The 15,182-nt window shown below is 32.3% G+C and overlaps 3 protein-coding genes across 7 annotated transcripts; 2 read left to right on the top strand and 1 right to left on the bottom strand.

The window, feature by feature from the left end:
- On the top strand, positions 729-2,555 carry LOC109359615. The gene is made up of 6 exons (XM_019604315.1): positions 729-904; positions 1,550-1,645; positions 1,791-1,916; positions 2,093-2,227; positions 2,319-2,424; positions 2,545-2,555. Exons 1-6 carry the CDS (start codon positions 803-805, stop codon positions 2,553-2,555), a joined length of 576 nt encoding a protein of 191 aa, XP_019459860.1. The 5' UTR covers positions 729-802.
- Positions 3,735-6,340, bottom strand: LOC109359504 (26.5 kDa heat shock protein, mitochondrial). Its single transcript, XM_019604197.1, has 6 exons — positions 6,176-6,340; positions 5,337-5,450; positions 4,977-5,232; positions 4,785-4,899; positions 4,323-4,487; positions 3,735-3,919 (listed from the first exon to the last, which is right to left on the bottom strand). The coding sequence occupies exons 1-6, from the start codon at positions 6,323-6,325 to the stop codon at positions 3,883-3,885; spliced, it is 837 nt and encodes a 278-aa protein (XP_019459742.1). The 5' UTR covers positions 6,326-6,340; the 3' UTR covers positions 3,735-3,882.
- On the top strand, positions 7,070-14,284 carry LOC109360600 (probable sugar phosphate/phosphate translocator At1g06470). Of its 5 annotated transcripts, none has more exons than XR_002109187.1 (14): positions 7,070-7,268; positions 7,886-8,546; positions 8,643-8,812; positions 9,203-9,288; positions 9,442-9,491; positions 10,275-10,342; positions 10,856-10,956; positions 11,155-11,167; positions 12,030-12,214; positions 12,392-12,478; positions 12,835-12,929; positions 13,475-13,626; positions 14,014-14,040; positions 14,116-14,284. XR_002109187.1 is itself a non-coding variant. In XM_019605612.1 (13 exons), the coding sequence occupies exons 2-12, from the start codon at positions 8,020-8,022 to the stop codon at positions 13,593-13,595; spliced, it is 1,503 nt and encodes a 500-aa protein (XP_019461157.1). In that variant the 5' UTR covers positions 7,070-7,268; positions 7,886-8,019; the 3' UTR covers positions 13,596-13,626; positions 14,014-14,281. The 5 variants fall into 5 exon arrangements, 3 of the variants coding, with proteins under 3 accessions (XP_019461157.1, XP_019461156.1, XP_019461155.1); XR_002109186.1 differs by having other exon boundaries at positions 14,011-14,040; XM_019605612.1 differs by having other exon boundaries at positions 14,014-14,281.

The following is a 15,182-nucleotide window of genomic DNA, read 5'->3' as shown; positions in this document are numbered from 1 at the left end:
CCACACAACATTTACTTGAAAAGAGTTTGTCATAAACTCGTCTTGATTGTTCTAGAATCTTCATCTTCAAATTCTCAAATTTTTATATCATAATATTATCAATTGTTATTACAAAAATAGATCCAAATACAAAAGCGTTGATAATTTATATAGGAAACAAAAGTCGAGATAATTTGTTGAACAATCTACAACTTTCATATGCTTCTTTTTATAATTGATTAAATTTATAGTGTATCAAACTTAAATTTTAATATAATAAATTTTAATAATTAATAATATTTGGATATATGACAAAGTTAAAATTCCTCAAAGAAATGTTACAAACACCAGGCTACATGTACAATCCACAATATATTTTTGAAAGGGTTTTGTTCTAAACCGTTCTTGATTGCTCTAGAATCTTCATCTTTATATTATCAATTTCTTTATATCATAAGATTATCAATCGTTATTGCAAAAATGGATCCAAATATAAAAACATTGATAATCTATGAAGGGAACAAATTCTAGATAATTTGCTAAACAAATTAGAGATGCTTTCACATGTTTTTTTTGTATAATTGATTAAATTTATAATTCATCAAACTTAAATTTTGATATAATAAATTTTAATAATTAATATTATTTAGCTATATGACAAAATTGAAATGCATGAATGAAATGCAACAAACACCAAATGTACAACCCCACAATATATACTTGAAAGGGGTTTGTCATGCCCTTGTTCTTCATCATTCTAGATTCTTCATCTTCAATTTTTCATTTTCTTTATGTTGTAAGATTATCAATTGACATTGCAAAAATGGATCCAAATACAAAAGCGTTGATAATCTATGAAGGGAACAAAATTCGAGATAATTTGCTGAACAAACTAGAGATGCTTTCACATTCTTCTTTCACGAAGGTAAGTGAATCAGTGAGTAAGCTTTTGCCTTATGTGTTCTGTTTTACTTCTAAAATGTTTTTGGGATTTGTGGCTTTGTTTACATAATTTTATTTTTATTTTTTATCTTTAGATCTAATTTTTGTACCTCATAATCGAATTTGTCTTAAAATCTTAGATCCAACTTCAAAGGTTCCCTTTTCCAACTTCCTTGTCTCATGATTCACATGAGCTCAAGAAAGAATTCATTTGTATTCTACAATTGATCTATTGTTGAGACTAATTAAACACCTCAAGGGTCAAGATACCTCTATTCTTTGGCCAACTCGACCTAATTATTTAGGTCTTAAAGATATTAGGGTAGGGTCGGCCTTGTAAAACATGTTGGTATTTTAATAAGGAAACCATATTTCCTTCACTTTTGGCTTGGAAAATTAATAATAAATATTAATTAATTACCTAATTAAATTAATAATTTAAGAAAAACAAAGATTTTAAAATATATATTATATATCATTTCCTTCTTTTCCCTTAGGAATATTAATGTCAAACTATTCATTAATAACGTAATTAAATTCACATGCATTACCTTTTGTTTATGTTAATTATATTTTCAATATATGTAATTTACATTCTTCTTTGTTTTGTTTTTTATGGCATGTTTAGGTTCAGAGCTTAACACATGACAATGTGATTATTGCTACTCCTATATCATCCATACCACATGATAAATCATACTCAAGCTATCTTAAAGTGGTTCAGGTTTGTTTCTGATTAGTGATATTCAAATATTTGCATTTAATCCTAATTGTACATTCTTATCAAATTACTTATAAAATATGGTTTTGATTTTTTACTAATAATTTTCTTATATACTTTATATGCTTGTGAATCAATGTTTATCTAGAATGGAAGTTCGTCCAAAAGATCATCAATTCCTAATTGTAGAAAATCAACAATAGCTAAAGAAGAGAAATATAGTGTGAATTGGAAAATTGAAGCACAACAACGATCCAATGGAAAATGGGACAAGGTATCTTAGTTAAGACTTTAAATGAACATTTCATATTCCTTAGTGTTCTTTATAATGTACTATATAATGGATTTGTAACCAAGCTATAATATTGTCCCACATGCCACAATGAAGAAATAAATGTTTAGCATTTTATTATAATAAGTCTTTTAATTTAATAACTTCTTTTTACGTAGGAGTATTATCATAAGGTTCTTCCAGTTATGTGTCGATCTCTATTAGAAATTGAACGATTTGAAGCTGATGGTACACTTCCTCCTAAGCGAAAAGGAAAACGAAAAAAGATAGAAAATGTTGAAGAAGTAGAGAGAGTGAGTTTACAAATTTTGATAAGTTTATATAACGATTCATTAATTTTTCATTACTATATATATTTTTATGGTTTGCTAATGAAATTTTCAGGAAAGGGTTGCTAAGAACCCTAAGGAGGTGGTCACTATTGATATGTTGTTGGCTGATGCATACAACAATCTTCAAATATTTTGCGGTCAACAAAACATAACATCAGGCAAGTTTTTAATGATATGCATAGTACAAAATTTATAAGGAGGAAATTATCTAAGAATAGATATATATAATACAAAGATTATAACAATCTTAAATTGAACATTTTCCTGTTGTGAAAAAGAGTGGTTTTAAAACTAAATGAAGTCACAATTTCTAGGAAGAAGGTGATAGATTATATTATTTGATAATAGGATCTTAATTTTTGCCATTTTATTATTTCGTTTGTCCATATTTTTCAACTTTGATAATAGGATCTTAATTTTTGCCATTTTATTATTTTCAGACTTGCCCAAGACTCCTCCTCCCAACACTGTTTGACCGTGTGAATTTAAAGGTTAGGTCCTTTTAATTTATAGACTGAACTCATTACAACATTTGTCATAGTTTTACTATGTAAATCCTCCCTTATTCATCATATTAACATATCCTTTGCAATTTTACATTATAACAAATGTTTTTTGTCATTTGAATTATATATAATATATTGAGGCTATCTCAAATTAATAATAAAAGATGCCAATCCTCAAGCATGCATTTATGCTTATAAACATTATTTAATTTAGTTCTCACTCTGAATGCTGTTTTTATTAACATTAAAATCTTCTACAACCAGCCAAGTTGACGTGAGGTACTTAGATTTTTATATATATTATTACAATCATATACAGTTTTCAAGTATATAGTACCTTCTATTATATTATTGCTATGTGTGCATCATCAATGTATTATTTTTATACTAATGAGGTTGTTTGTCTATGATATTCATATTAGGTTCTAGCTGTTTCTCCAACACCTGCTGCTTAGGACAAAGTTGATCCAGTCTACATGCTGAAATTATTTACTATATATTGAGCTTAATTAAACTCAATTTGGGTACTTTAACTTTTATTATATGGACATACATATCTATATCTGAATCTTACTATGGTAATGAATATTTTGTGGTTTAGACTTTAGATATCATTGGTTGCTTACCCTATTTCAAATATATTGGTAGAGACATACTTGCATGTTTCAAAATGCTTATTAAATCAAATCTGCACCTATGTAGAGTAAATACCCATTTTAATTTCTCATATTTTTAATCTTACTTCAAAAAAAGATCTAAAATGGTCCAAAAAATTTCAAATCTAAGAGAAATTAATCTTTTTTAGCTTGTTTTATAACAGTTGGTAGAGACTAATTTGACTATAAAAAGGACTAATTTCACTCACATTTGAAATCTTTGGGACCTCTTTTTGGGACTTCTTATGTATTACTCAAGTTACTAACCATGCTAAAGGATGGTTTCTTTTACACAGTGAAAGGAAACAAATAAAATTATAAAAATGATAACCAAAGTCCTTAAAAGTGTGGTAGTTCTTAGTACATGGATCACTTATCTCAAACTTTATAAACAATGAATATCTTAGATTGCTATTCTCCCATTTATGCTGCAATCAATGTTGTTTGGTGATACTCACAGTTTAGGAATTATAATGTGCAGAAACCCATCCCTGAAAATAAAAAAAATAAGCAAAAATATATCAGTTTCACATGTATATATATATACTCTGCTGCTGATAGCCTTATATGCTTCTTTAATTAAATTAAATAGATTCAAACTACCCTTAGTTTTTATTTAAGGTATTATGTGAATTGAACTTCAAGTTTATAATATTTTTACCCACCTTTTTGTGGTAATAGAAGAAATTATTAACTTGCTATTGTTGGTTTAGCTCAGTGTCAAAGCTTCAAGGCCAAATCTTCAAACCAAATATCTTCCTATTGTATATAGTATTATAGTTACCTATATATTTATTGCAGCCCTGAACCAATAACTGAATTAACATAATGCAAATAGACCAAATTACAAAAGTGTGCATAAGCATGAAAATAACAGTACTTCATATAACTTACAAAAGTTCAGCTGATACACTCTCCTTGTTCGCGCCAGTAGGAAGCGGCCAAGCCACCTCATATGGTCCATATAGTATCTCCCTCTTGTGATACGAAGAAACCGAGGCATTTGGACGGCCTTCGACCGTCCAACTTCTAGTAGAACGACTACCTTTAACAGACAACCTGTCACAGTTCACATAGTAGCTATTTTATTGCAAAGAAAACAAGTCTTACACCTCAAATGATTTATACAGAATGTTCAACATTACAATCTCAATTTAGTATCCTTATTTCGGAATATGAATAATGACTTAGATAAGAGGAGTATTCAACAGTTGATTACACATTATGCTTTTCTTCACACACTCCCTTTTGCTATTGATAATTGGCATAGCTAAATGAAGGAAATATTGGTCAACACCTTAATTTGCAGAGACTATTACAATTAATAAAAGGATGTAAACAAGAAATGCTTCTTACTTTTGATCATCAACCTCCACTCTTATGTCACTCGTATTGACACCTGGAACTTCGACTGTGATAACATATTTGCCTTCGGATTCAGCAACATCCATCCTCGGAGACCACTCAATTCCTGCTAAGAAAAGGTTACAAATTTTTATACACTTCTATCTGTTAGCTATGATAGCTTTCAGAGTTCAAAGCACTAACCACCAACGGGATAGCGCGTTTTTTTCTCGGCGTGTAACTGGTCTCCTCTTCTGATCTGTCTGCTTGGCCTAGCAAATGCAGGAGGATCAGGTGTTCTAAAACCATGTTCCTGCACCTGAGCCATTGGTTGGAACATTGAATTTGCGAAATTTGATTTTGTTCTCGCAGGTCTAGCAAAACATGGCGCTCTTGCTTTAGAAGGACTTTCAGATATAGCACCATGGGTTTTAGGAGCAACAAAAGAAGTTGACCTACCCTGGAAATTTATTGTACTATATAAGCTCATGAGAAAAGAATCATTTTAGAAAAAATAAGTAGTGAAGAATGTTGTGGAGTATTTTAACAATGACAACACTGTACCTCTTCCACTGAAGCCTGCCTCATAAAATAACCAAGAGAAGCCGATGATTGGCGTGCAAAATACACCTTATTATCACATCTCCGGAGCACAGAGCTCAAACTATTACTGCAGTTCTGGAAGAAGTGAAAAAAAGGGACAAACTATTATGGAGTGAAGAAAATCAAGTGCAAACAAATACTCATGAAAAGGGGATACAAGAGACAGAAACTTATTAGTTCCTTGTAAAAGATATAGGAAAATGCTTAGACCTTTGAATTAGAAGTTGCTTGAAAAGCCCTTGAAGATGTATTAATTTGATGCAGTTTTGAATTTATTCTTGCCTAAGCTAACCATAAAAGGAAAAAGCTAACTTGAACAATTAAATTTCCAGTCCTGAACCTCAAGATCAATACACACTTAACAGTAACTAACTCTAACCAGCATAAGAGACAAACATAACTTGTATTCTGCAGTCTAATTGCAAAATCAAAGAAGGTGATATGTTATTATGCTAGACAATTCAAAGAAGGTGCATGTTTCACTCTATTCAAAACTAATTTGCATCATTTATCAAATAAAAATAAGAGAATACTAACAAGTTCCAAAGAGGAGTATTTATTGATTCAATAAAATAGAAACTTTACATTGGACTTAGGATAAGGCTAAGTGAACAGGTAACCATACCTAGTCTTAATCACATCAACTAACTAATTAACAGTTTACTTTCTCACTTTAGAGATATTCAATAATTTCTCATCCATAGTTGTAATTCAAACAAATTCCTTTATTTTCAGCAACATCTCAAGAAACACAGTAACAGTAACACAAGTAAAAAGAGTTGTTAGAAAGAGTATATTACCATAGGGAGAAGAAGGGTGTATGAAATGTCTTCAGTTGGTGGAAAGTGAGAAGCAATTATGTGAATTCTGCTTCTGACTAGATCAGTTTCCATTTCTAGTACTAATGTTTGGTATTTGGTAACATAAGATAATGAAGATTGTGGTGGCATATGAGCATGAAGGGTGCAGAATATAAGCAGAGGAAATCAGTACTGAATGGAAGATTTTTTGTAATCACTTGGGTCCCATAATATCTTTGAATTTGATACGTAGTTACTTGCAGCCCAATACAGACACATAATTATCGTTCGATATCACTCTGCAATTGCGATGTGAGATGCCACCTGTACTAAATATTGACAAACTGAAATATGAGTTTGGTTTATAAACTTGGTGTAACTTTGTCAGCCACTTGGGTTTACATGGTAAAGGGTTATTTGGGGATTGTTGGCTGAACACTTTCCACATTTTCCAAACTGATTACCATATTTTGGGAGCAATGTGAATGTGTGACTATAAATACTATAAACTTCCATATTTGTGTTTCCATTTTAACAATAGTTTTATAGTAAATTAATAGAAGCATGATGACTAAAATTTTGTGTTGTTTTTACACTACATGGGCTTCCAATCTAATTATACACTTTTAGAGTAACTAGTCACTATTTTTAGCATTCAAGGATATTATAATTAACATTTAATAGTGTTGATATTATAATTCAAGGATATTATTATTCACCATTTTTAGCATTTAATAAAGACAGGTAATGTAATAGTGTTGATATAAAACAAAGTAGGATTTAGGAACAGAGTGAGTGTATCGATCTGAAGCTAACAGGGAAAATGTTTCCATAGTAATAGTAACAAATTTACAAGGTAAATGTCATGTTATGTTATGCATAGGTATTTTTTGATGTAACATAAGGTAATAGGAATAAATTGGAAAAGCAAAGACTTACCGTGACCTTCAAAGCAAAGCGTTTTCTTCAAATGGAAGGAAAGATGCAAAGTACAACTATCATATTATTGTTTTTATGAATTGATTGATTCACATTAATCTACACTCAATCAAGCTCTATCTCTCCCTCACAGATTGGATCTATATTCTCTCAGGTTCCTTCCATGCTCAATATTTATCATTGCTATCACAAACTTCACACTCATACCCCAATCAACAAAATTATGTTTTTATCTCAAAGATTGCATTTTTATTCACTTTCTTCATGTTTAATGAGTCTTGGTTCAGATGGGTCATCTTATCTTTATTCATTTTAATCTAAATAATGCTCTCAATGATTTAGAAAAGAGCTTAAGTTTTATGTTAATCTTTAATTTTTCAGTTTTTTAATCCTTTATTCTGGGTACCAGTGAGTAGTGTTTCATATTAGTAGTTGACTAAATGGAGTATTTCATATGTTAGTATATCATTTTTTTGAAGACTTGTTTTTCCTCCATGATTTCTCATCAATCAAAATATTGCTATTCTGGTTTCATTTAAATATAATTTGTGTTGATGCAGCCATCCCCTATGAACATTTTTACTATTGCTGGTCAGAGTTAGACTCTTGAGTGTTGTAATGTATCTGTTAGAGCTCTGGAGCAATTGCAATCTTTTAAATTGGAAACTATGTTCTTATGATGTTAGGGATTTAAGAGAATTATTGTTAGTTTCTGATGAATGATTTTCAGTTCATGTAGATGTAATTTAACAAGTTCAATCATAAAAGCAGGTCACATGCATACTCCCTAGTGAACTGATGTTGTCCGATTTGGTGGATGATAAGTGATAATATCGAACGAAAGTTAGCTTGCCAGATTTTGTCTTGGAGTATAGAAATGGCTATAACTCAATATACAGAAGGAGATGGTACAGAGTGAATTGGATTCGGATACGGTTGACTACACAGGTATCAACGATGTCAATAGTGGAAGCGTAGGTTCTGGCCTTCGTAGAGAGCCTTCGTTTTCACGTTGGTATGATGATGGAGTTGTCCATTTGGACCAGGATTTAGGTAATGTGGAAGATACTAGTGTAGAAGAAGACTCTGATTTTGAATTACCTTTTATTCAGAAGTTTGAGCTACAAAGCGGACCTTTAGATAAGCAGAAGCTCTTTCCCCTTAAGTTTCAACAAAGAAGTTTGCATTTGAATGGTGTTAGTACCATGGATGAAGATACTATTCATCACAGAGGTAATGGATCGGAGAAGTATGTGTCTTTTGATATTGAAAACGAGTCCAAGGAGGGAGTTACTGGTGTTGAATCCTCCTTTTCTGTGGATGCTCACGGATCATTGGAAAAAAGTGTCACCAATCCTATTTCCATTGCCAATATTTTAAAGGCCTTGTTTTTCATAATTGTTTGGTACACTTTCAGTCTACTTTTGACCCTGTAAGTTTCTTTCTAACACAAATGGTAATTGTGATTCCCTATCTAATGTTATTTGTGATTCTGATTCTTCTCCGTATTCTCAACTAATCCGAACAGGTATAATAAAAGTCTGTTAGGAAATGATATGGGAAAGTTTCCTGCTCCTTTTATGATGAACACTATCCACTTTGCAATGCAAGCTGTTCTATCAAAACTTATCACCTGGTTCTGGTCTCGTAGATTCCAAACCAGTGTTGTCATGTCTTGGAGTGATTACTTTTTGAAAGGTAAATTCTAAATTCTTCTATCTCAATATTACTATGCTTTCTCTGCTTACATCGTTATGGTGATTGGGTATGCCATGTTGAAAATTCTTAATACATTTCGGCTATTCGTTTAGTGTTATTGATCATTTTATTTGGAGTGCTTTAGATTTGAAAAGAATTAGTAATTATCTGTGGTGAGAATAGCTCTTATGAATTAGAGGAAACGATAAAAATATTTTTTCTTCCCGTTGTAAAAATACCTAGGATGGATAAACATGCCGCCTTTTCGGTTTACTTTCTATCCCTCTTCTGCAGTACTAAACACTGAAGCACTTTCTAACAATTTTCTCACCACTTCTTATATTACTTTTTCTATCAACTAATGCCACAGATGGACTTTCCCTTTCACAGTTGTACCGACTGCTCTAGGAACAGCGATGGATGTTAACTTGAGCAATGCATCTTTGATTTCCATTTCTGTCACTTTTGCTACAATGGTTGGTGAAAATATTTTGCTTTTCATGTAAACTGAGAGAATTTTCATTTAAATTCTTTTGAAATGTTGCATCAGAATAAGATCCTGCATTTCCCCCTTTTCTGCTGAAGATACTATCTCTCCTCAACATTTACCTTTACTTTTGCTCTTGCAGTGTAAATCTGCGGCTCCAATTTTTCTCCTTCTGTTTGCCTTTGCGTTCAGGTAAATTTCTTGCCTTTTTTGTCTTTGTAGCCGAGTTTTGATTATGCCATTATTGTGATTGTTTGAGATAATTTGTACGAGTGCCGCATTATGTAAAATAAATTTATCAAGTCTAGAATTTCATAGAAGACATTAGGCACAATGACATTGGCTGGCCGTTCTTGTTTACCTCAACTCTTTCTCAGCCTAAACCATTTTACTGAAAAATCAAACAAAACATTGCTTTCTTTCTATGTTTAAATAGAGAAAATTTAATAGTAAAAAGGGAATGTAGCAATACCCCTAAAAGAGCCATGATTAGGTCGCTAAAGAGAAGCCATAACAGGATTAATTGACACGAGACCCCGAAAAATTATCATTTCATTGCAATGTAGTTGCATTACAAAGCAAGAATAAGTAACCTAGAGTTTCTTAATTAGTTATGCTGCTTATGCACGTAAAACATAATGTTGGGAGGAGTGGTGTGAGGCCCATGAATCTGCATATGTCATTGATCTGACAGCCCTATAACTCTTGATGCGATGAGATTCGGATATGCATTTAGAATGACTTCTTGTTCTCTAATATGATGTTTCATACTCTTTTCAAGTATAAACATGTAAAAAATGATGTTTCTGTGCTCTGCAGTTTCTGTTATATTTTCGCATGCTGCTGTGTTCTCTAATACTGGTAATTTGTGTAAATATATTGAAAGGATTGATTGTTCACTTTTAAATATTCTGGATGACGATTAATAATTCCGTATGTGTATGCTATCATTGAATTGCTAATATTGGTGGCAAGGTTGGAGACACCAAGCTATAAACTATCAGGCATCATCCTAGTCATCTCCGTCGGGATATTACTAACAGGTATAGATGTTTCCCTTCATGTTCACCTTAGGAATTTACAGTTTGCATTGAATGCACTTAGGAAATCAAAATATCTGACCCGATTTGGTTGCCAACAAGCACAGTGTTAAGTAAATAGAACCAGGCCACTTTACTAAGGAAATTGAGATAATTTGTTTTCCCATGATATTTAGGACCATTTATCAGAATATAGAATAGCTGATGAGTTCTTCCTCATGCGCTATTGGAAGTTCTCAGTTAGTCAGTTAATTATAAATATCGTTTTTCAGTGAATATTTCAAACTGGTTATCATACTTTCGAATGTTGAATGATTATCAGTTGATATGGATTATAGATATTTTTATTTCTGTGTGTTGTTTATGCTATGCACAAGTACAATACCACTGCCACCACTCTCTTGATTCTTAATTTTCAATTGAAACTTGTCAAGTGCATTTCTCAAGCATTAGGAATATATATAACATTCAGTATTTCATACCTTCCATTATGAACATTATTGATGTGCACTGCAGTTGCAAAAGAGACGGAGTTTCAATTATGGGGTTTCATACTCGTTACGCTTGCTGCAGTTATGTCTGGCTTTCGCTGGTGTATGACTCAGATTCTTTTGCAAGTATGATATTTGCATTTTCATTTTTCTATATATTTTATATATAAATCTCCATCTATATACAATCACACACATAGAACCACAAGCATAACTTTTTTCTTTTTTTCTGCCCTTAATGACTAAATATTCTTCTTCATTTTCTGGCCTGGAACCTGATTTTCGTTCTCGTCATGCATGTTGACATGGAAACCTAAATGAAAGAAAGAAGCCTATGGTAAGTGCCATGCATAACTACACGTTAATCGTTTATTGGCACATATTTAGTCTCAGTAGATTTATATGAAATAGTGGATAAACGTTCTCGATTAATTAAAATAATCTCTTGTTCATTTATTTCTTGTTGGTTTTGGTCAATCAATCCATAAGTTTGAGATACATTTGTGCCGGACTCTCCTCGTTGGATAGCTGATCGATCAGCAATGGTCAGTGCAACTATGTGGCAAGAAGAATACTTTTGTTGGCATTTTACTTACTGCCCTCTATTATTTACTCCTTTCATGTCAATTGAATCCTCCCTTTGTTGCTTTGTAGCATATTTTTGTATCCATGTAAGATATATAAATATTGGAAGTATTTTCTCAAAGCAAATTGTCTTCAACACTATTAGACAGATCTTAATAACCTTGAAAGGTCAATTAGGCCCAGGAAATAAGTAATTGCAGGGACAGTACCCTAGGATGACCAGAAGATATTTTGAGTGTTGAATTCTTAGGTTTAAGCATAGGACTCTTGATCGTTAAACTCGGGAATAAGAAGTTAACGCATGATACTAAAGGGTGGCCCAGTGCACTTATTCATGATCCTAACTTATAAAAATAAAATGAGGAAACAATGTTGTTAATGTTTAACAGAAAGAATGGTACAACTCAAGAATTTAATGTGGACTTAGGAGGACTAAAATTATCAAAGGTTTAGGAGACTTATTGGGGCTAACTTTTAAATTATCAAATTCCATCCTTTTCTTCTTCTTTGAATTCTCTTTTTATCTTCCCTTTATCTTTTATCATCCCATGTTCACTTTCTAATTAATGTTACATTTTAGGCAAACTTTGATATGGTTTTTCAAATGATTTCAGGTCTGAAAAATCCATTTACCTTGATGAGCTATGTAGCTCCAGTTATGGCAGTGGCAACTGCTCTTCTCTCTCTTGCGCTGGATCCATGGGATGAATTCCGGGAAAACAAATACTTCGATAATTCGCAGCATATAACTCAAACTTGCTTGCTATTGCTTTTGGGCGGGACACTTGCCTTTTTTATGGTAGGACAGTAGGAGAATGCACTCCTCTTTCCTCCCCCTTTTTAAATTATGAAACCATACTCACACAAGTAGGACTTGCTTATTTGATTAGTTGGGAATAAGATTTTGTTTGTTTAGAGTCATATCAGTTAATTTGCCTTTGTTCCTTCTAACATTTCGATCTTTTTCATGTTGCAGGTATTAACGGAATATGTTCTGGTCTCGGTAACTAGTGCAGTCACAATCACAATAGCAGGGGTTGTCAAGGAGGCTATCACCATATTGGTATCAATTATTGTTTAGATGATTCCCATTTGTTGATATGAATATGCAATGACTCCCTCTCTTAGTCTTAGATATTTCTAGACTACCTAGCTCTGTGGTACAATTATGTCAAGAATAAGTTGATGCAGTGTATGCTTCGATGAGCAGCAATATGTACTATTTTCTGATATGATTCTTGTTAAGTAAAACAAGAGCATTCATGGGAAAGTTAAATGCGGAATCAAATATACTATCAGCATGAGTTCGTGAAATTGTATCGAATGAATTCGCTAAATTTGTAGTGTGGTTTGCTAACATGCATGTCTTTGGGGCACTAGGCATGTATTAATTTCTGATTTCATGTTGTATGTTTGTAGGCTGCAGTATTGTACTTCCATGATGCATTTACTTGGTTGAAAGGAGTTGGTCTCCTTGTTATTATGGTTGGCGTAAGTTTATTTAATTGGTACAAGTAAGTCATCACTTGACATGTCTTTCAAGCATCTTCTGCAACTTTTTATCATTCTTTTCTCCTTTGCTTTTAAGCTTCAGTGTAGGAAAAACTGTGTCATGATGCTTTTTGGACTGTCAAGGTTTTAGACTTTTAGCCACATGATCTTGGAATGCTGTGTCCATAGCATTGTTTGAAAGTTATTGGGAATAAGAAAAGGAAAAAAATATTTTAACAAATATATAATTAACTGTTAGTATACATTGTAACAAATATCTTAACTTATAATGGAAAAAACATATATTCTTTTGTTCATTTTTCTTTTTTTTGTTATTTGTGTTTTGAACTTATACTTACCAAAACCTCTTCCATTTTGTTTTAATCATTTTTCATATATTAACAGAGCAAACAAAAGTATGCAACCACTTTATAATATGTAAAACAATTGAACTGCATATTCTCTGATAAACTAATAGAACATTAGAGTTCAAGTTACAATATGCTGTTAACTGTAAAAATCATATACTAGTCTTTTTTTCTTCATCTGTTTTTATTTCTGATTTCAGATATCTGAAGCTTCAGAAAGGCCATACCAAGGAAGGTGATTTGGCAGGGCTTCACACAACAGATTCTGCTGCCAAATATGTTATTCTTGAGGAGATGGATGAGCAAGATGATACCATTTGAGGCCTTTTCCTGCGCATCATTTAAATTTAAAGTGAGTTTCTTAATTGGACCCTTTTTAAATGATGATTTCAAATCATTATCTAATAATTTATTTATCTACAGATGCATAAATATATTAGCCTTTTTTATCTTGTTTTTATCTTCAAGAGTGTGCCTTAGCTCAGTAGTAACTTTACCCTCTTGTGAGTTAGAGGCCACTGGGTATAGTCATGGTCTGAGCCACCCTTTTTACTAATATATTCAATATGTAAATTACAACCTTGTGTCTTGCATTATTATTAGATACAACTAAAGGGTGAAATCATGAAAATCAAACTTATGTGCACTTGCATCTCATGTGAGCATTAGTACTTGAGAAAGCCTTACTCAGTCATATATTATATTTGTAGCTTCCTGCAACTGGTTTTCTTTTCAGCAGCTTGGAAGTGATCAGCATTAAAGCCAATCATTGTTGAAGGTTTCATTGAAGTCCTGTACTTGTATGTAATGAATTTTGTAATAATATGTGCTAAATGCTTACTCAGTTACAGATTTTGACATTCCTGTAATTGTCAGAGATGGAATGTTCATTTCTGATCATGTTACTACTATTTTGCTAGTTAACATTCAATATCTATATCATGTCAAAATACATAGGACCCTCAACGTGGAAGGGTAGAATTAATAGGAATGCAAGGAATTATAACTACCATAAAAAACACTAGCACCCTATCAATATTGTAGGAACTTAAGACATATTTATAGGCAAAGTATACAAGTTGATAATTAACTATCAACTTACATAAGGCTCATGACATAAACCATGTGATTTATACCAAGTTACTTTTACTAGTTCTTTTTGCTCCTGTATTTGTCATATACAGACAGAAAATGAATTGATAAAACTACAACTATTATATTTTTAATGAGAATAAAGTATCTCCTCATATCAAGAGATAACTTACCTCCTTAAATTCATTCAAAGTTTAACAAACAGAATAAAAAAATAAACCTTGTTATGGCTGGTTTTATCGAGACGAACAGAATAGGTATGATTTGGGAAGGGGTGGGATATTGTTGAATTGTGTAAGATGACACGTAATATGGAGCGAGGAGGGTAATTTTTAAGTACAACAATGGTTCTGTTATGAAGTGACTATGTAGCTTGGACTATGACGGCAAGAGTTAACTATGAACACTGAAATCAGCTCAACCTATACCAATTCTATCAAAATCGAGGGCGAGTCCCCAAGGCTTTAAAGGTATTCAGATTGAAAATATGTTTACCTTTGATAGAATTTGGTTGAAATAGACATAATGCAATGGTTAGAAGCAGGAATGTATGGACACTTCGTTCGCATTGAAAAATAGAGCCATCAATATTAATGACTTCAATGTTGTAATAATGGGATGTAGAAGAAAAGGAATTTTGGGTGTGGCAAGGCCATTCCACATAGTGATGACAATGCCAGAAAACAAGAAGACAACATGCAGTAAAAGAAACAAGTACTATCTACTGTGTCTCTGTTGATGGGTTAATAGGTTGCAGAGAGTGAGTGGAAGAAATGGAAAATACAGGAGAGGTGTGAGTGCTTAACTTGTAGTGCT

Source organism: Lupinus angustifolius, chromosome LG11 (genome assembly GCF_001865875.1).
Source record: "Lupinus angustifolius cultivar Tanjil chromosome LG11, LupAngTanjil_v1.0, whole genome shotgun sequence".
Taxonomy (NCBI): domain Eukaryota; kingdom Viridiplantae; phylum Streptophyta; class Magnoliopsida; order Fabales; family Fabaceae; genus Lupinus; species Lupinus angustifolius.
This window is presented reverse-complemented; position numbering and strand designations above follow the sequence as displayed.